This window comes from Perissodus microlepis, chromosome 16 (genome assembly GCF_051167445.1).
Source record: "Perissodus microlepis isolate ML-2025 ecotype Zambia chromosome 16, ASM5116744v1, whole genome shotgun sequence".
Taxonomy (NCBI): Eukaryota; Metazoa; Chordata; class Actinopteri; order Cichliformes; family Cichlidae; genus Perissodus; species Perissodus microlepis.
In genome coordinates, this window is record NC_140476.1 from 20815150 (window position 1) to 20837418 (window position 22269).

The window sequence follows — 22269 nt, forward strand, 5'->3', positions numbered from 1 at the left end:
TGTCATATTAATGTTAATTAATTTGTTCCCTAATGATTCTTTTTTTAATTAGAAAAATAAAAAACATCGTCTGATCCTATTCTTCCTTGAATGCATTCATACCTTTATACCGCCCGCTGTTCATTCAAAATGACTTTATTAGTATAAACAGCAAATATCATGTTAGTGATGTGTCTGTCCCAGCAGCCAGGAGCGTATCAGAGCTCAGCTCGCTTCATGATGGAGGGACTACAGACTTCAGAAACACCTTTCAGGCGGTCCAGATGAAAGCACTTCCACCTATCGCAGACCTCGATGACCTGTCGGTGCGGAGAGCAGCTCCACCTACACAAAGCCGAAGACTCAGACAAGACAGAATTAACCACTCAGATGATGAACTGGACCGCAGGTAAGGTGGAGAGATGCTTCACTCTGAAGAGTTTCTATCAGGTTTTGTGTTTACTGTTTAATGCCAGAAAACGTTTGACAGTAGATGTTTCTGAAAGTCATGGTGACGTCTTTATGTTGCTTGAAACAAAGTGAATCCAAAGATATTCATAGGCAAAACACAATAACACCATAAAAATGGCTGAAATACTTTTTTGTCAACCACAAATTATTGCTAAGGAATGTAATTTTGCCAGCAGAAACAATAAATTATAATTGATCCACTCTGTTCAATGTACTTCACTGCATCACCTGCAGCAAACGTGGCTGCACGTTTTTTTTCCCCTTTGTAAGTAAAAGCAGTCCAAATGTAAACCTCCTGAAAGTGACGTGTTACTCTACGACTATTTTCTCTCACCAAAACTGTTCATGAATAGAACGTTAATACAGGTAATTACCATTTTAAAAATATGTTAAAAGAGCTGTTAAAAAGCAAAATTAAACCAGGATGTAAACATTGTCTGCAGTAATGGCTTTTAGTGTAGTGGTTTACACTTTTGCCCAACAAATGAAAGATCCCTGGTTTGATCCTGGGAGGAGACACAAATTCCTCTGTCAAACGTGCAGAGCATCCCGCTGTAGTGACCCATTGAGAATAAGGGATCAGCTATAAGTAGCTAACATGGGAGTCTACAAGGGTTTTCTGAATTTTGGAGCGAGCCTTTCCACATTGGCTTCATTTGTCAGCCCTGGAGGTTGCTGCTTGGTGAGATAAATGTTTTCTCCAGTTTTGTTTGTTCTGTTATTAACATGTATAGCGCGGGCTGCTTCTTGCTGTAGGTGGAACTGCCGAACGGAGAACCTGCAGAGAAAGACGTTGGGCAGAAGAGGGCGCACGGGCTCTCTGGATGAGCTGGAGGAATTCGCTCGGTCTTATAGCACACATGGACGTCGGGGTGCGCCATCAGACCGGCCTTATGAGCGGGATTACAGCCCTCCCAGGCGCTCCTATAGAAATGAACATGATGGCTGGGGGCGCCGCAGCCCATCACCAGTACTGCAAAAGAGAAGAGACACGTGGGACAGTGATCGCCCGTCTCGACTGCCCCAAAGCAGAGCCTATGATGACGCCTTGCTCAACAGCATGCTTGAGAGTAAAACGAGGGGCCGGGGAAGGGACAGAGGTGCTGGGAGGATGGACGAGGACAGTGACACTCCCTCTAAAGGCAGCTCCAGAGGAAAGGGCAGCGATAGTTATTACAGCCGTTCACCTAGCAACCGCCCAGAAGATGAGGACTCTTTGCCTCCGTACTCTGAGCTCGAGGCTGAGAGATACCGCAGGGCTGACCAAACTACAGAGCGGTACCGCACAGCAGAACCTCCCAGATCAGAGAGGTACAGGACCACAGAGGCAGCCATGAAGCCCTTCTCTTATACCCGCCCCAACCAGGGAATGTCCCACACACTGCAAGGGGGCAGAGAGGAGAGAGAAAGGAGCAGAAATCTGGTGAGTTACTTATAGCAGGAACAAGGACTTCCTCTTCTGTTCTTCAGGAAAAAGAGCCTTGAAATCCTGTAAACTGTTGCAGGACAAGTCTGGTGATATCCTGTTTTCGTCTTACTGTCAGCAAATACTGTAAAAAGCATAAAACCAGCAATGTGTCAGTCTAGAAACAACTATCTGTGTAATCAAGTCATGAATTATTCCTTTCTGTCAATTAATGTCCTCAAAAGGTTTATGTAGTTTAAAAACTATCGTTCATCCTGACCTAATCCCACATTCACCATCATGATGCTATGAAAAAAAAATAGTAAGTAAAAATGTTTCCATTGAACTTTATATATTGATATAATTGGAGTCCAGTTGGGACCTATTGTTTGTTTCCAGGTCATTCTGTACTGAAACGGATTCATGGACAAACCCCCAATTAATTACCAGTAGCTTTGTAGTAGCCCACAGCTCTGCAATCAGGTCAGTGTTTTTTTGTTTTTCAGATCACTCTTATTATTTTATAGTCCACACACATACTGTTATATGTTCAGTACTAAAGCAGTAGAGTTAGCACACTTTCTTTCATAGTAAGTGGAGCAGTTATGAAACAGACAACCAAGTATATCCCTCAAGACTTGGTGGAGACCAAAACTGAGCTAAAAGGGAGCAACTCACTTGCTTTTATCACATGGTTGGAAACAACTGTCCAGTTGACCTATTATGTAACTTCAAGGCTGACTGCTGTATAAATAAGCATTCAGCTGTTTATCTGTTATATAGATTTAAAAACAATATTCCACTATACACTTCTGAAGCACCCATCAGAAGATGTGCAAAGTGACCATAAAAAGATGGACATGGTCAGCAACAATACACAGTCAGGTAGACTGTAGCATTTAAATAATGCTCTTCAAGTGTGCCAAGAAAACATTCCCCACACCACTGCACCACCACCATGTCCTGAACTGTTGATATAAACCAGGATAGATCTGTCTTTTTATGTTTACAACAAACTCCATCTCTGCCATCTGAATGTCGCATCAGAAATGAAGATTCATCATTCCAGACAACGTTTTCTCCGTCCAAATTTAGTGAGCACGTGTGAGTTGTAGCCTCAGTTTCCTGTTCTTAGCTGACAAGAGTGGCTGTTGCAGCTGATCTTCTTCAAGGTTCAACGTGTAGTGTTTTCAGAAAGGCTGTTCTGCATACCTTGGTTGTGACCAAACATTATATGAGTTACTGTTACCTTCCTATTAGGTTAAAGCAAGAAACACTATCACGCAATGTTTAAAGTCATTTAAATCAGTGAGTTGCTTCCATTTGAATAGATATTTGTGTTAACAAGCTTTTGAACTGGTTTATAAAACAAAATAGCCGATAAATGTTATAAGCTATGCTTTCCCAAAATCTGCTAAAGCTGGTTTCAATGTTTACAGAAGCACTGTGTGCGTAAACTAACACTGCTGGTTTGAGCCTTACATGAGATTTGTTGACAGTAAGAAATATAGAGAAAAAAACATCTGCCTTGTCCTTTAATATCTTTTATATATCTTTAATAATGTCTCTCAGTGTTATGTACATAATATGTATTGTGGATTTTAGATTTGTGGTGTCAACACTAAATCATTTTGTGTTGTTTCTACACGACTTTATGTAGCAGTGGCTTTTCTAACCTAATTTTTGATAATGAATGAAAGCGCATTATTCCTCTATAACACAGCCTAGCATGCAACCATTACACACAGGCTTTCTGGCTTTCTAAATATCCCAAAGTCTTTCTTCCTCTATGAGCAAGGTGGCAACCACTGCAGTATTGCATGATTTCTGTGCATGGTTACAAAGCTCTGTCCCCAGGCTGTGCTAACCCTGCATGAGCATGAAAGTGAAGTTCCTAATATGTTGCTCTTGGTATGTTTCCCTAACAGAGCACTGCACTGAGCAGGGACTCACTCATAGTGTGACAGGGTCTCCAGCCTGGACCCAGCACAGCGCTGCCAGCCTGTGCATTAAAACTGTCCTGCAGCTGCGCAGGAGATGCTAACTGTTACAGCTCCAACCACAGCAAGTCAGGCTCATCTCACTGAAATAACATCACTGAAAAACGTCAGTAATGAATCCTGAGGAAAAAGTGGATTTAATATTTGTGTTTTTGTACATGCATATCATATTTTATTTGTTTGTTTGTTTTTTAATTTGTCTTACTTTGTATTTCAATGATGTAACTGGACTCACACTGGTGCCAAGGACAGATTTTGTATTTTATTTTTTTGTTATTCAAAAATTTTAGAACAGCAACCAAGCAGCCTTCAGCCTCCATACTTCTCTACTACTCTGCAGCTCAGGTTTACTTTGTATTTTTGCCTTTGTCTGTTGTTACCCGTGTTCCTGGAAATACTGCGCCTTGAATTTGTACTACAGATTGCAATTGCACTGCTTAATAACTTTTTAAATAAAGAAAACTTTGCTATAGTCTCCTCTTTCTTTTGGTTAGTCAGTTTAGTCTTTGCTCTGTAAAATAATGGAGAATACTGAAAAAAACACTCAAACAACCCAAAATGGCAAAGTCGTCAGAAACACAACAGGTATGTCTGATCGTTTTAAAGGGAAACTGCTGTTTGTAATACTGACATCAGATTTTTGGCACATCCTGTTGAACTTTTAAACCAGTCAAAGGATTGGAGGGGTTGGTTTATTTACATAATGAATAACTTGTCTTTATATATTGCTAGGAAAAATGGGAAACAGGAGCAGCGATTTAATGAAATGTGCAAACATAAATGACAAAACAGAGTATGTACAATTCTCCAAAGTCAATATTTGGTATGAACAACGTTTTTCTTCACCACAGCCTGAACTCTCTTAGACAAACTTTCTTTTCATTTCTTTAAGCAGTCGTCAGCAATCGTTCTCCAGGCTTCTCGAAGGACATCTAAAGCTTCTTCTTCTTTGGCTGTCTTTTATTCTGTTCTCTGTCAAGGTGAACCCACACTGCTTCAGTAATGTTGAGGTTCGATTTCTGAGGATGCCAATCCATGACTGATAGTGTTTTTCTGTACATGTTTTTCTATTGAGGTATGCTTTTACTGCATTTGCGGTGTGCTTGAGATCATTGTCATGCTGAAAAATTAAGCCAGATGTTCTCCAGATGGTTCTGTACAGCGAGTCAAACTCAAACAGATGGTTGATTTCTATCATTTTTGTCAAGATCCACAGCACTGGCACCCGCTTCGGATGTTATCAGTCCTGCCCAAACGATGACAGAGTTTCAATCTGTATTTTACAGCTGGCTGTAAAAACTCACTATTGCACCTCTCTCCTGACCTATCAATTGATTTGAACCAGCATTGTTTGATTTATCACTTCATAAGACCTGTTGCCACTGATTTTGAGTCCAGTTGTTGCCCAGCCCATTTCCCTTCCTTTAAGGTGGCTTCTAGACGGCCACCCTTCGACTGGGACTGTTTCTGTTGAGGCTTCAATAAAAAGTAGACTCGAGGTCCAGATTTGTAACTCAGTTCCCATGTCAGGTCTTTCCTATTTCTTAAGGGTATGACTTTCAGATGCTGTTTATCTCTTTTACATACTTTTCAGATCTGGTAATTATTTGTCTGTTTGACATTTTTCATAGATTTAACTAAAGAAATGGAAAGAAATTATGTGTTTTGCTTAGTTTTCTGTTATGTTTAGACAAAATTGGCTTATTCTTGATTCCAGTCACTTTTTTATTCTTAAAAATTACTAGAATGTCTGGCTCCTTGAAGGAGGGTGGCTCCAGACTTTTTTACAGTGCTAGTTACTCTAAAAAGTAGATGAGATTATACCAATTCACCAACAAAACAGAAAGTACTCCAGCCTGACAGAAAATTGCATTCAACACTACTGTATCATCACTCAGCATGTGTATATCTGATCCCTAAATTATTCATTAATTGTTAACCTTTGCATATAAAAATTAAATTGATATGTTTTCTTTCACATATATTTTCACTCACGTCACAGTTTTCTGATTTTAATTGATATTTGCATATTATTGCTCTTTCAGGCATATTTATGTGGTTTTAAACCTGTAGTCAATGAATCTAAAGCATTTAATCAGGCATGTGTCTGGCATGTGCAGCCAGTGTCTAATAAATTCAAATTTAATACATGTAAAGTGGTGCTACACGAGAGCCTGGAAACTGATTTGTTTTGAATGAGCTGTTTTCCATAGTGCTGAAAGAATTTTTTCACTTTCACTTGAGAATCACACTTCACCTCCAGACAGACAGACAGACAGATAAAGTCATTATTTGTATTATAATAATAATACATTGTATCACTGGATCATCATTATAAGAAGATAAAAAGTACAAAGTAGCACAACGTAGAAATACCCTCTTATATTAAGTATTGTATTTGAGTAAATGCACTTTATATTATCATGTAAGCAGTGTCACTTATTATAATGTAAATTTCTATTGTCACCACAGAATTTGATCTTTGAGTGCTCATTGAGTCTGATAATGCATGTGTACCTTGGATGAAGCCTGTGTTTTTCTTATCAGAGCTTATCAAATATACAGAGCTGAGTAAACACTGACAACATTCAGTATAAAAATACACACAGTGGTGCTCATATGAGGCATGTGTGGGACTAATATAAACAGTTTCAGGGTTTGTGTGTCTTTCTGCTCCTTTTCCTTTGTGTAAAGTTATTTTGTGTTATGTAGAATAATTTTGCTTGTTTGTGGATGTGTTTTGTCTCTTTTTTTTGGTCATTCTCACTGTGAGTATTTGTTTACGTTAGAACAAAATGAAAGAAAAAAAAAGTGCAGACAAAACCATAACTGGATAACATTTGGTAATATAACACGGGCCGCAAATAACAGTGTAAATGTTTTGTATACACTGGAGACTCACAAAGACATAGGTACTTCATGTCCTCAGCAGGTACTGATAAAGAAGGAATTGAAAAATTGGCATGTACTGAGCTTCAGAGTGAAGCCAGGAACATTTTTTAAAGCTCTTTATTCATGAAGCTTTGTTTTTTACTGAATTTCAAGCACACTTGAATGAGCTGAGCTCAGCACTTGAGTCCACCTCAGGCACGCTTTTCTTCTGTTTTTACCATGAAGTCTGCAGTGGTGTACATCCTCAAAAGGAAAAGTAAACATCATGCAAAGAGCTCAAATGCTTCTACAACATGGCTCATCTGTGAACTTTACACTCTGGCTGCATGCCATAAACGATAAATGGAATGGAACCGACCTGCTTCTCCTTCACTCACTTTACACAGTATCCAAGCTTCCTTTTATACAGTGAGGGAAAACAGACTTAAAACTCCCATCATGGATCTTAACTTTAACATAAAGAATGCCTCCATCTATGGTGTAAACTATAGTATAATGTAATACAGTAAAGTATTGTATTGTATGAGGATACCATGAAGCAGTCTGGCCATTGTCCTCTGACCTCTGACATCAACAGGGTATTTTCTCATCGAGAACTGCTGTTCACCGGATATTTTATATCTCTGATAAACCTTAGAGATTGTGCAGGAAAATCCCAGTAGATCAGCAGTTTCTGAAATACGTCCCGCATTCTGATACTTAGTTTGAACTTCGGCAGGTTGTCTTGACCTACATACCTAAATGCACTGAGTGGCTGATTAGATATTTGCAACAGGTATAACTAAAAAAGTGGACAGGAAGTATATAACCACCATAATATGTAAACTGGGCCAATAGTTATAGCAAGTCACATATCCTAGTATTTTTTTTTTCTTTTCTCCTTTTCCTCTCTCTTACATTCATTTATTATCACCATCATATATTCTCAATTATCCCCCACGCCAATTATTAGTAATATCAGAGGATAATCCACAGCTCAGTCAAAAATGAATCAGTGATAATTACTGCGTATGTAAACTTCTTTTTATGATGCTTTATATTTTATATTATATGAAGTAGCATCCTAATGATTAGGATGATCAGCTGAGGTGAGTATAATTCAATTCAATTCAATTCAGTTTTATTTATACAGCACCAAATCACAAGAACAGTCACCTCAAGGTGCTTTATATTGTAAGGTAGGTACCCTACAATAATACATACAGAGAAACACCCAAAAATCATATGACTTCCCATGAGCAAGCACTTTGGCGACAGTGGGAAGGAAAAACTCCCTTTTAACAGGAAGAAACCTCCGGCAGAACCAGGCTCAGGGAGGGGCGGCCATCTGCTGCGACCGGTTGGGGTGAGAGAAGGAAGGCGGGATAAAGGACATGCTGTGGAAGCGAGGCAGAGATTAATAACAAGTATGATTCGATGCAGAGAGGTCTATTAACACAAAGTGAGTGAGAAAGGTGACTGAAAAAGATATACTCAATGCATCATGGGAATCCCCCAGCAGCCTACACCTATTGCAGCATAACTAAGGAAGGATTCAGGGTCACCTGATCCAGCCCTAAATATATGCTTTAGCAAAAAGGAAAGCTTTAAGCCTTAAAAGTAGAGATAGTGTCTGTCCCCCCGAATCCAAAGTGGAAGCTGGTTCCACAGAAAATGGGCCTGAAAACTGAAGGCTCTCCCTCCCATTCTACTTTTAAATACTCCAGGAACAACAAGTAAGCCTGCAGTGCAAGAGCGAAGTGCTCTAATGGGGTCATATGGTACTATAAGGTCATTAAGATTAAGATTCTGGATTTAACAGGGAGCCAATGAAGGGAAGCCAATATGGGAGAAATATGCTCTCTCTTTCTAGTCCCTGTCAGTACTCTTGCTGCACCATTTTGGATAAACTGAAGGCTTTTCGGAGAGATTTTAGGACATTGTGATAATAATGAGTTACAGTAGTGCAGCCTAGAAGTAATATATGCATGAACTAGTTTTTCAGCATCACTCTCAGACAGGATATTTCTAACTTTAGAGATGTTGCGCAAATGGAAAAAAGCAGTCCTACATATTTGTTTAATATGTGCGTTGAAGGACATATCCTGGTCAAAAATGACTCCAAGGTCACTCATAGTGTTACTGGATGCCAAGGTAATGCCATCCAGAGTAAGAATCCTGTTAGATACCATGTTTCTAAGATTTTCAGGGCCAAGTACAATAACCTTAGCTTTATCTGAATTAAGGAGCAAAAAGTTAGCGGACATCCAGATCTTTATGTCTTTAAGACATTCCTAGCAGTGAAAATGTATGCTATGCCTTCTGACGATACTGCCTAAGGGAAGCATGTATAATGTAAGTAGAATTGGTCCTAGCACTGAACCCTGTGGAACTCCATAATTAACCTCAGTGTGTGAAGAGGAGTCTGTTAGATAGATATGATCCAAACAACTGCAGCGCAGTACCTGTAATACTTACAGCGTGCTCTAATCGTTCTAATAGTATATTATGGTCAACAGTATCGAAAGCTGCACTGAGGTCTAGCAGGACAGAGATGAGTCCACTGTCAGAGGCCATAAGAAGATCATTTGTAACCTTCACTAAAGCTGTTTCTGTGCTGTGATGGGCTCTGAAACCTGACTGAAACTCTTCAAATAAGCCATTCCTCTGCAAATGATCTATGAGATCTTTGACAGCTACTCTTTCAAGAACTTTTGATATGAAAGGAATGTTGGAGATTGACCACTGGGTCAAGACATGGCTTTTTAAGCAACGGTTTAACTACAGCCAGCTTGAAGGCCCTTGGTACGTAGCTGATTATTAGAGATACCTTGAAGCATTGAAGCATTAATTAATGGCAGGACTTCTTTGCACAGTCTTGTAGGAATGGTGTCTAAAAGACATGTTGATAGTTTGGAGGAAGTAATTACTGAAATTAACTCAGAAAGATCATTTGGAGAAAAAGACTCTAAATAAATGTCAGTGGTGCTGAAAGTAGCTGCAGATAATATTACATCTGTGAGATGATTATGAGTATTTTTTTCTCTAATGGTCAAAATTTTATTTGTGAAGAAGTTCATGAGGTCATTACTAGCTAACATTAAAGGGTTGGCTCAACAGTGCTCTGACTTTTTGTCAGCCTGGCTACAGTGCTGAAGAGAAACCTAGGGTTGTTCTTATTTTCTTCAATTAATGATGAATAGTAAGATGTTCTAGCTTTACGGAGTTCTTTCTTATAAAGCAGCAAACTGATTCTCTAGGCTAAAGGATGATCTTCTATATTTGCTCTAAATTTGCCCATTTCCTCTCCAGCTCTTCCTCTCCAGTTGTCTATGAATTATCTGCTTAAGCTATGTGTTTGAGAGTTATACCAGGGAGTCAAGTACTTCTGATTGAGGGTCTATTTTTCACATGAGCTACAGTATCCAGTGTCATACAACGTATATTAAGCTTATCTCGGTATCGTCCTATTTCTTTCTTTCTCTTTCCTTGTTGCGGCACCTGCCAAAGGGGGCGGGGCCACTGATGTCACCTGGAGCAGTGTGGAGGAACGGGCCAGCGGGGAGGGGGGATGATTCGCCTCTTTACTGGAAGGTTGTCGGTTGTTACGTTGTAACTACTCGCCTCTCATCGCAAACGAGCCGCACAGCCGAGCGGGCTGACGTTGTAGCTTAACTGAAGTCTCGTTAGTATGTGCAGCGGCGCGTGCGAGACGGTTTCCTACAAACATTCCGGATTTTTGTGGATTTTCAGTCGGTAAAAGAAGTCGAGCTTCCGCGGGAGGATACAGAGCAGCAAGATGCGAAATATGATCCTGATGGCGCTTCTGCTGGTTCGCCTGCCAACAGGTGAGGCTTTAAAGGTTTCTCCAGCAAACGCACTTTCTTCCTCATACATGTCGCTATATGGAGGTGTGTGTCGACTAAAGCAAAAAAGTCGAAACTAGCAGTAATTTTTAAAAGTTAATTATTGGCAGGTGTAAACAGGACAAGGCCGACCTGTGGTCACGTGACCGCTCCACTACTTTTCCGTGGGGGTTTGTTTAAGTTGCTGTAAACAAAAGAGGGCCAAGGCGACGTTTATGCTAACCCCTCTCTTTTTTGAGTTTCTATTGATTTTTAAAGGAAAGGAACTTTCAGCTAACAGTTTAATAATAATAATTTACTGTCAGCGGTCTGCCATCTATAATTGAGGACTTATTTGGATTAATGAGTCAAAATAACAGATACAGACCATTTTAAACTTTTTAAATCCGATTATTCTAACCTTAAACCACCGGTTCGCCTTTTTCTATAGTGCCAAGATGTTCATATGGGCTAATAGACTGTGTTCAACAGGATCTATGAAGGGATTTTATTAATAAAATTTAAAAATGACCTGTTTGGCAAGAGTGCTTATGGCTGAAAATAGCTTGATATCGTTCATGACACAGTTTCCCTTCAGGTGACAAAGCTTCCCACTCTTACATGTTTTCAGACTTTCAGACAACAGAATTTCAGCGAAATGTATTCTTGTACAATAACGTCAGCAAACACTTCCTTGTGTATTTTCCCATCAAAAAACAAATTTCTTCAGTCTGTTTCAAGCGTTTCACTCCATGGTCACAGGTGTGGCCCAGTGTAATACTGTGCAATCTTTACCCCCTTTACACTGAATGTATCACATTATGTCAACACACAGTAAAAAAATAATCTTTGTCAGATAAGTAGCACTGCAACTGACTTAATTATCACGTATCATTTTAGTAACCTGCTTTCCACTTGTATCACTGACTGGTTAAAATACCCATCATGACTTCCTGTAACTTAAATTTGTCCAAAATGACAGTTAATCTAAGCATGTTGTGTTTGATTTTTTTAATGACACAAAGGGGAGCAGGAAATAATTGCAAATATTCTCTTTTTTTCTCCACCGTTAGTGAAACTGTTTTTAAACTGTTGGTCAATGAAAACAAGTAATTTGAAGATGCCTTGTTTAGTGGAACTACAAACACTTTGTAGTCAGGTTATTTTTAAACACCAGTAATCATTTATTAGTCCTGCTATAAATATTCCTGAAGTCAGAAATGCTCAGTTATTGTTCAAAGTATTTTTTAGAAGTGTTTTATTTGCAATTTTGCCTTTTTTTTGCACCACAAAAACTGTGTTGAATTAACAGCTACAATATAAGGTAACTAACTGATCTTTGAATTTGAACAAGCCTTATATTAACCGGAACTAAGAACTATTGTCATGGAAATGCAAGTCTCAAAAGCTTGTACAAATAGTGGCAATAACCGGCAGACCCACAAACTCAAAGGATTCGTCATCAGATTGCAATTAAAAATTATTTTGAATCTCCAACAATGCATCTTGCAGATATTTTGCATGATTTTGTATCACTTTATGGTTAGATTTTGTTTACCTTGCGTCTCTTCATGGTCATCTTCATGGTTGTTCCTGCCATTTTTGCATTTTTTGAGTTCTTTTGCATAATATTTTGGCTGTTTTGCATGTCTTCCCATGTGTTTCTGCAGTGAGTTGAATACTTGCTGTTTGTGTCTCTAGGGGTTTCAGTTCTTTCCAGCTCAAACTCAATAAAAGAAGCAACTTCAACTATAAGTAGAAATATGAACATAGTTTCTGCTCCTAAGTATCTTCCTACCGGGTTTTGCTCATTTACACGTTAGCCTGACATGTGGGAACCAGAAAATCTACAACTTGTAATTCAGTATCATGTACTCAGTATTCAGTATTTGCATAGTGAGGAGATAAATTCATATTCATATTATTATTAGCAAGTGTCTTCTTCAGTTTAAAAATGGCTCTGTGATGAGAAGATATTAAGTTTTGGATTGAACAATCTCTAAAAAGAAGACTCGCAATATTAACTGCAGAAATGGTTTAAAGACATTTTTCACATAGTTCCTAACATTTAGTGCGTCAACAAATTTTAGTTTATAACAAAGATAATAAACTGTGGAAAATAACTGATTGCGGACTTGTTTTTTGAGTATTTTGAGATATAAATCTACTGAGTAAAGCTGGCATTGTTCAAGAATAACTGAGGAGAAAGTTGATAATTTTTACCTTTAACTTTAACTGATACATTTGTCCATCAGCAGATGTTTTTTGTCATCAGCTTGTTTTCCAAAACTTGCCATTATAGATCGTGACTGAAGGCTCTTATTACTTGTAATAATAGAGTACAATCTGCGCACAGTTAAGCATTTCAAGCGTAAACTGTTAACCAGTTTGGTCAGATTCTTTTCAATCCATCACTCAGCAGCCATCGCACGAGGTCTTTTTTTTGGCTGATGGAATATCAATTCCAATTGTGTGTGTGTCAAATCAGTTGTTTAAGTTTTTAAAGTCCAATCTCGCCGTTCTCCCTTCCTGTGTCAGAGCTGCTGTCCGTTACAGTGAATGTTCCAGAGACGGAGAGGAGGACGATGCTGTTTGCCTCTGTGATTCTGCGCTGTGACTACTCAACCTCAGCGAACCAGCAGGACGTCCTGGTCTCCTGGAAGTTCAAATCCTTCTGTAAAGACCCCGTACTGGATTACTACTCCACAGGTGAGGCTACAGGTGGAAGAAGAGGATGGTACGTTGTTATTCTGTCATGAGGTTTTCCCTTAAGCAAAAAATTCTATAAAATGGGCTACGTGTTAATGATACACGTACTTTAAAATGAGCAGATATTAACAGATTAGACTCTTTCTGTGCTTTGTTGGTGTGTTCATAGTTTGCAGTTTCATTTTGTCAGCATCCACGCCTGAAGCACTTTCCAGCTTTGTAATGGCCACAGCGTTTGTTTTATTAGAATCACCTTCGTTCTTCAGTTAAAATACTTTTATAATTTTGTGTTGACAAAAACTGCAACGTGACTTGCTGGTGAAGGCGTATACCAGCGAGGCAGTAATTTCTGCTTTTACAGTTCTACTCTTCAGCCCGACTGGATGAATGACTCATGTGGATCACCTTGTTTAATATTTAACTGAAACTTTGACCCCTTTTTCTTTCCTTTTGTTGCTCAAATCTTTGACGCACAGGATTCAGGATATGAACTCCCTTTTCTGGTCTCAGAGTCCTGTGTTTCTATTATTGTAGACCAAAGGATTCAAATATGCAAGTCTTTTATAAATTACCAAAAATGTATTCATTGACTTAGATCCTGATACAAACCAGTCTTAACAGCAAAGTAAATCAGTTGTAGCTATCTGTGCACAAAAAGGTAAGTACATTTTTCAAAATGTTATCAAACAGTATGTTTTCCCTCTTTTCTAACCTTTTTTTATTAATGTGTTTCCACATCAAAGCTCCGTTCTTACAAATAAAACCAGTGCCTTCACTCCAGCCGAGTACTCCTCCTGTGTTGCAGATATCACTTTAAATAGAAGCTGAATGGAGTCTATGAATTCTCTCAGTTCTGAGTCATGTTTGCATTTCTGTGGCTAGGTATTCGCTTTCTAGTTATCACTCCACATTACACCCACATAAGCATTTATATATGTAAAACATTTTCAATAATTAAAAACTAATCTGAGACAAACCCGCTCTGCAAGTTAACTGACACTGAAATGAATTAAAAGCGAGTGAGTAATCAAAATGAAATAAAAATAAAACGTAATTAGAAAATATAAAAATGTAATAACTTTGATAAATAATATGTTTCTAATATTATAGTTTTCATCTTCCATTCAACATTAGCCGATCTGCTTCCGGTACCCATCAGTGGGGTTACTCAGATGCTGCCACTTTCACGTCAGCAAGCAGGGGAAACGATGGGTTTACTCAGCGAGCTGATAACCAGATTCGCTGAATGCTTATCCAGATTGCCAGTGTTAGTTTAAGTGACTCCAGATAACGGAAAGATAACTTAGGTATGTTGATCTTGCTTTGTAGTATAGGGCCCTGGTTGTGAGAGCCTTGAGCCCCGGGTGAGAGGTGGGGAGCACCCTGAACACGACACAAGTTATTCAAAAAGTCACTAATTAAAATTTAATTCAGCTGGACAACATTTCAAATAAGTCAACAGTAATTTTCAAAAATATTTTGACAAACAGAAAGATGCACAGTGGATCCAAACATTGCATATCTGAGTTTTAACTTTGGGCTAAGTATTACTGTGGTTGTTAGTAAAGGACCCAAATGCAAAACCTAAGAAAACAAAAACCAACCTTTTTAGGTTCATGGTTAAATTCAAAGTACAAAATCCACAGTGAGATAACAAATGACATCCAAAGTTTCCAGGGAAAAACCCCAGGGATACAGTGACAGCACAATAAAAGAAAAAGTGTAATCAGGATTATTTATACACAGAGGACTGATGGGGGATGGGACACAGATGAGAAGTGAGATGTGAAAACTAATCAACAAAAGGTGAAAGCAACCAGGGAATCAGGGGAGGACAGACAGGAAACAAAACTAATCTTCAACTAAAACAGGAATTAACCTCCAACATGTACTTATGAAGTACAAAACAAGAAAACATAAAGAGACCAAGAAAATACAAATACAAACAGAGGGGAAACCATTATGAATATCAAAGAATACAAAAACAAAAAACCCACAACCCGACACCGCTGAAAATCCCAGGGTCCACACCAGAGATCATGACAAGCATGCAGTGGTTTCTATTGTGTTCTTTTTATTTGCCCTGTTTCAGTGTGGTGTGCATATAGACACACCCGATCCTTGCATTCCTTTTCACACCAACACATACGGAATTACAGACATGTCTAATTCCAGCCTGCAAGGCTCTGCATTATGCATATTTTCATAAAAATTAAAATAAAATTTGTATTTTTTTTTAATTTTACACAGGTTTGAGGCATCAGCTGTGTGTTTTTAATCTTTGTGTGTACTGTTTAATTTTCCTTCATATATTTAATTCCTATCAGACTGTTTTGCAGTGGTTTAAGCAGCATATTGTAGCTGTAATTGTACAGTACAAAGAGTTAGAAAGAAACTATGTACTTATATTCCTATTTAAATAATTTCCTTTTTTTTCCTGAAGCCTATCAGGCAGCTCTGCAGCTCGGTCAGGACCCCTCCAATGACTGCCCAGACCGCCAGCGCACAGTTCGTACTGTCATCCAGAAACGGGGCATCAATGAGCCCATCCTGGGGGCTGAATACAGGAACCGCAGAATTACAATTCGAAACAGTATGTTTGATTACATCATAACTATAATGCTGCAGTACAGTCTAAACATATTTCAATTTCTTTCACATTTCAGACTAATGTGATGTTTTCTGACAACAGCTGCTGATCTGGTCATCACTGAGGTGATGTGGTGGGATAACGGTGTGTATTTTTGCACCATTGATGCTCCCGGTGACACAACGGGGGACTCGGATCGTGAAGTCAAGCTCATCGTGTTCCGTAAGTCCCCTCAGTCGCTTCAAGTCGAGTTATTTGAGGTAGTAAAATGTAAAATATACTGCTATATCAGTAATGTTGTCAGTAATTATGTTTTACTGTCACCTGCTCCAGACTGGCTGACGGTCCTGTTAATCATCATCGGTGGTCTCCTGCTCATCATGCTCTTTTGCATATGCTGCTGTCAGTGCTGCCCGCAGAATTGTTGCTGCTACGTGCGCTGCCCTTGTTGTCCTCGGACATGCTGCTGTCCAGAAAAAGGTAGAAGAAATGCTTTTTTGGATTGTACATTTTTAGCTGTAGCTCTACACGTGGAAGATTCACTTCACTAAATCATAAGAAAGAGACTTCTGTTGCCAGAAATGTATTCAAACATGTAACTATGTGCCAAAATAGAAATACCGCAGCTGAATAGGCTTCAGCTGGAAATCTACGTCATAGCTTACAACGCAACCAGAAACAGCTTTTAACCCTACACCGTAACCTTCCATATAACCTCACATGCACCTCCTGAGAAATGTAACTACACACCGGGTCGACACAGCTCTTAACTATTGTAATTGGATAGTTTAGCAACATCGATTCCTCCTCAACGCAGTTTTTGACTTTATCAGTGAGAGAATAACAATGATTGCATAATCATGACGTAAATATAAAGACTCAGAAAGAAATGCATTCCTGCTCGTACACTGCTGGCTCTGGGTCCATTGTGTAACTGATGCCACCAACATTAACAGGACGCTTACATTAGAGCCTCTTATTGCGTGTTTTGTTTGGATTTCCAGCAATCAGAATCAGAGAAAATGTATTAATCCTGAATGGAAATTGAGTTAAAAAAAAAAAGACATTTAAAAGAAAGTCCGCAGGTTGCACTCAAACCCAGGCCGGCCTCTCTCAGCTATACGACATATGATTACATGCTCATCCAACTGAGCTAAACCTGCACCCAACTGTTTTAAATCACTAAAATTGGAGAAGGCATAGAGTGGGCATAGGCTAACATATGAAACAAGAAATGACCGCCGTGTATTCTATTTATTTCAACAAAGTAACTGTATTCTGATTACCACCTATTTAAACGGTAACTGTAACGGAATACAGTTACTCATATTTTTTATTTTAAATATGTAACGCTGGTACATGTATTCCGTTACTCCCCAACACTGTATATAAAACACTGGGATACGACTACATGGTAAATAACACATAGCCACTTAAAAGTATAAATGTGGGCAATGACGTCGGCGACTTGCGTAGTTCTCTGCAATGGCTCCCTGCAGAAGTCTAAATCAGGCATTAATTAAAAGTTTAATATTTCACAAGTATTATCAGTCATTACAAGTCATTTTTCTTAACCACTTATCCAGTTCAGGGTGCCACTTAATTTAATAAACATGTATTTGTACCATTGGAGGAAACCACAGTGCATGGAGAGAACCCATACGCCGTATCTCATTATTACTGCATAAACCATTTTGCAATTTTAAACTGTTTAATTATTTTTAAGTAAGCCTGTAGTCTAAGATAAAGAGAGTTATTATGAGTCGATATAGATCAAACAAATTTAAAATCCATAGAGAAAAATTTCTAAATGTTTGATGAGGACATGAATTGCAAATGGTATGCAGCACTGTTCTTTTGAAGGTCACCGCAGCTGCCAGATGTGTCATTGTGTTTCATATAATCCTGTGTGTGTGTGCAGCCCTGTGTGTTCTCGAAAATATGTGAAATATGCACTCTGCAAACACATTGTAATTATGTGCCCTTCTCACGGCATGCTACAAAAGAGGAAATACATTAGTAAAGAAATGTAAGCTGAAATTCCCCTCAGTTTGTTTTAAGACAGAATATTTACTGAGATGGTCCACTGTACTTTAAAAACAAGCAGTATTATTATTACCCTCTGCTGTAAATCAGTATCTGCTGGTTAAGTACCTATGTCAGTCTTTTTGAACTGCTTGCTCCGTGTGCTTTGACTTCAGCTGTGATGGAGCATAAGATGCTGAAAGAAGCTCGGAAAGCAATGTTACCCTGGATGAATGGTCAGCCCATTTATGCTCCCATCAGCTCCAATGCTTCCTCCCAGGGCGTTCCCATTCTGTATTCAGGTGAGTGAGGGAAAGCACAATAAGACTTGTCCTTAATCCTTTATTTGCAGTGATGTAAAATAAACCCCCAAACAATGTGTAATTCTGAATATGGGCATCAGAGCTTTTATTCACTTCAGCTGGTGAAGGTAGCAGACCTGCAATAGAAACCTTTGAAGCAGGCTTGTATTGCAGTCATGCCCTTATTATTATTTATTTATTGATTTTACCTCTGGTTGTAATGTGATTTGTTTCCACCACGTGAACTCTTTTTTTGCAAGAAGCCTTGATTTTTGGAATCTGCTCTTGCTGCCCTGTCTGTATCTGTGTTACTCTAACAGCGTTAAAACCATAGACTGTACATAAAAGACGATTCAAAGCTCCCTCATTGGTTTGTGCACTCTTGCTTTTTCACACCTGTTTGTATTTTTTAAATCTGGATTTGATATTAGTCAGAAATGGAGGGCACTGCATGTTCGTACAACATGCATCGTGATAATTTAGCCCTGACCTGAAACATATTCTGCTTCATCTTCTCTTTTACTTTAAAGCTGATGATAAATCACAAAATAAACTTCATGTTGTATTCAGGAAGTGTTGAAACAAGTGATTGAGCACGTAAACAGAAAAATGTTTACTAAGGCAATAAAGCAAGAATAGTTATTTGGTAAAATTATATACAGTCTGATTTCTCTTTGCAGTCAGAGGAGTTGCCCCCTGCTGGCCAATAGAAAGAATACTGGTTTAAGACTCTTCTGTACTGGCTTTGTGTTTTTTATACAGTCTGTGTTTAATACTGGTTCAACACTTCATGTGAGCATTTCAGTGGTCACAATGCCTTTCATTGTAAAACGTTTACATGCAACACATATGCACCGGCCCTACAAGCACTGACAGCAGCCCATTCGTTCATTTTCATTACTGACACTGGATTGCTCAATCAAATCTCTTAACGTAATTAGGCCCGCCCCTGCCTTCCCTGTGCACTCATGCACCTTGCAGAACAGACATCTCACGGCATGAGAATAGTTTCTTTCCCCAGGCTGTTGGACTACATGCTACAATAACAACCTTATTTAGTCAGCCTATAACAACATTGCACACCAGATTCAGTTAAAGCACTTAATCGTAGGCTTACTTATTTCTTATTTTCTAGTTGTACTCTGTATATCTGTATATCTAGGTAGTTAGTATATATTCCTTTTCTGTGTGTTTGTAATACATATATATATATATATATATATATATATATATATATATATATATATATATACATACATATACTGCAAATACCATATGTTCTATTTCTGTACCACTGGTTTTTGCATCATGACACTGCGACAAATTCCTTGTTTGTGTACATATTTAGCAATACTCCTCTAAACAATACTCCTCCCTTCAAATGTCCAGAGAATAACTTGAGTTCATGTAGGTTCAACAGTTGTTGTTTATCTTAATCGCTGTCAGTTTGGTTTCAGATTCATACTCAGACTACCCAAACAAGCACAACTTTGCCATGGCTCCCATGCAGCTGTCACCCATGGGCCTACAGCAGCAGCCGCCACCTCCTCCTTCACACTATGGCAACAGCAGTGTGCGTGGCAGCATTCATGGTAACAACCAGGTGTTGGAATACTTCGAGAATCAAGTGAGAGGGCTTGATGTCATTGCACCAGGGATGGCTCCTCATGCTGTCCAGAATGTGCCTCCATTACAGGCTCAGCCTGCTCCTCCACAAGTTTCCTACACACCAGGGCCTCCGAGTGTGTTGTCAGCACTGGATGAGATGGGGACGAGAGGGATGGAGAGAAGAGTGATCACCCTGCCTCCTATTATCCAGCGTGTACACAGCTTTTCTTCACGCAGGGGCCCTGGTGGTAGAGATGGAGCTAGGGGGGCTCTCAGGATGTCCAGCCAGTCCAGTGGGAGTACAAACCGCTCAGCAGGTGGTCTCCACCGCAACAGTCGTGGATCAAGAGACAGATACAGAAGTGCGTCTCCTCCCAGGCGGGGAATCCTGCGTGATTACATTGATGATTCGGATAGGGACAACAGGCGGGGAAGAGCATCTCACAGGAGTTCAAGGAACGAGAGAGGGAGTTCGTCCAGGCACCGTGCCCGAAGTCGCGATGACCTCATGGATGAGCTACAAAGCAGAGCTCCTCGTAGGCAGAGGAGCTACTCACCTCCCCTGCACCGCAACGGGTCCTGGAGCTCAGATGAAGAGGACAGTATGAGAAGAAAAGGAGGAAAAGGGAGGGACTGGTCAGAGTTGCCTCCCAGCTACCACTCCATCGACATTCAGCCTCCACGCAGTAACAACCAGAGGAACTACGACCGCCTTTCTGTAAGATCCACACACAGCTAGTGACACACTCTGACCCAGTGGTGTGTTGTTTTATTCTTCTTTTATCTTGCATGGCTTTTAATATCCCAGCCACACCTTTAGGTTGGCAGTATCAGTCAGTGCACCACTGTGATCCTACAACGACTCCAGAGTTATTGTATTTTAACTGAAATGTGTTTAGAATCCTGACCGAGGACACAGAAAATGGATACATTTCATACACTGAAATGATTCAGTGTATGAAATGGTTTGAAGAGGTTTTATGCAAAACTATGAGAAAACTATAAAAGCGGGCAATTTCACAGAACTGCATTTAGGGGTTTTTAATTAATTGCAAATTAAGCAAAAGACTGATTTGTAAAGATTACAAATATACCTGAAGGTGTGGATGAAGTGCCATTCATTTAGTCTTAACTACTTTCATTTTTTATTTTCTTCTAATGTCTTGGTGCTTTTCTCTACCTGTGTATGTCCTCATCTTAAATTCTAATTTCACCTTTTTCACTTTTCTCTCGTAGGATCGAAGCTCCCATAGCAACACCACCGTAGTCATCTGAAACATTTCTGTCTTTTGATCTTTTCTTGAAAACGGTAAAAATGAAGATAAAGAAGTCGGTGCCTGTTTGGTCACCTGGAAGGAACAAAGATGTTGTTGATTCATTTAGTAGTGTAAATATACTGTATGAGTATAATTGTACCCTGCGGGTGATGGTGTATACTGCAGGTGATGTGCAGCTGCATGAAGTCATATTATTGATTGTTATTAATATGATTGTATGTGATTCTTGTCCTAGTTCTCCTGAATTGTCTTACGTGTGGTGATGGATTTTTTTGGGTTAAGTACGTTTGTCGTTGTAAAAAGGTGCCTGTGCTGAAAAAGATCCAGGACTCGCAGAAGAGATTCCTACTTTCTAGTTTTACTTCCTGGTTAAGCATAAGTTTAATAAAGATACAGTGTTTATTTGTTTTTATTTTTGTTTTGCTGTCAAGTTTGTTTTTTACAGTAATTTCTTTTTTGCCTTCCTTACACTATTTAAAAATTGTTTTTATATATATATATTTTTTTATCCATGGTACGTGGATAAAGCAGTAACGGTAGCAATGGAAACTACATTTGCAGGAAGATGGACTGATTAGTGGATGTTTTGAGATCTGGATGCACCCACACCAAAATATAATTGTGACTGGACTTTTTTTTTTTAACAGAGATGTAGCTTTGTTGTAAAGTATGTGTTTTTAATAAAATCTTTACAATACTGCCTGCATGACGTGGATTTTATTTCATTAGTCCTGTTGTAGTAGCCCATTACCTCAGGGGTGAGTGGATTACTTGGACATTTGGGATACTAAAGTCACATATCAGTTTGCATTATGAACTAGTATAGTTTGCAGTGGCAATGTTTTAGTCATATTAGTCATTACAACAACACAATCGAACTGCCTGAGAAAAGAGAGTAAAATATTAAACCATGTAGGAGGAAAGTAATTCAAGTTTTTAGTACATCTGATGAATGGCCGGATATAGCATCTATTTACAGTGACTGAGCACTGCAACCCTAATTCACCCAGTCACACACAGATTCCTACAAGCAGTTTTTTCCTAACCCTTGTCTAACATATGCACTCGCACTCTGATGGATGCATCGGGGGCAATTCGGGGTTCAGTATTTTCCCAGAGGATACTTCAGCATGCAGATAGGAGGAGCCAGGGATCAAACCACAAACCTTCAGATTTTTAGATGGCCC

At 39.1% G+C, this 22269-nt stretch overlaps 2 protein-coding genes across 5 annotated transcripts in view; both read left to right on the forward strand.

Annotated features, from left to right (window-relative positions):
- The window catches only part of ildr2b (immunoglobulin like domain containing receptor 2b), a 28558-nt gene extending 23169 nt beyond the window's left edge, over positions 1 to 5389 (forward strand). Inside the window, exons 7-9 of one of the 4 annotated variants that reach the window (XM_084907914.1) lie at positions 187 to 388; positions 1207 to 1873; positions 3784 to 5389. In XM_084907914.1, coding sequence (XP_084764040.1) covers positions 187 to 388; positions 1207 to 1873; positions 3784 to 3819 — 905 coding nt within the window. In that variant the 3' untranslated portion in view covers positions 3820 to 5389. Of the gene's footprint in view, positions 1 to 183; positions 389 to 1206; positions 1874 to 3783 lie in introns of all 4 variants that reach the window. The other 3 variants (XM_084907913.1, XM_084907917.1, XM_084907918.1) reach the window with 3 other exon arrangements.
- A 4895-nt stretch (positions 5390 to 10284) lies between these two features.
- On the forward strand, positions 10285 to 21779 carry ildr1b (immunoglobulin-like domain containing receptor 1b). Its single transcript, XM_084908703.1, has 8 exons — positions 10285 to 10574; positions 13110 to 13280; positions 15724 to 15873; positions 15973 to 16092; positions 16204 to 16350; positions 18072 to 18197; positions 19655 to 20523; positions 21042 to 21779. Exons 1-8 carry the CDS (start codon positions 10526 to 10528, stop codon positions 21078 to 21080), a joined length of 1671 nt encoding a protein of 556 aa, XP_084764829.1. The 5' UTR covers positions 10285 to 10525; the 3' UTR covers positions 21081 to 21779.
- The last annotated feature ends 490 nt before the right edge of the window (positions 21780 to 22269 follow it).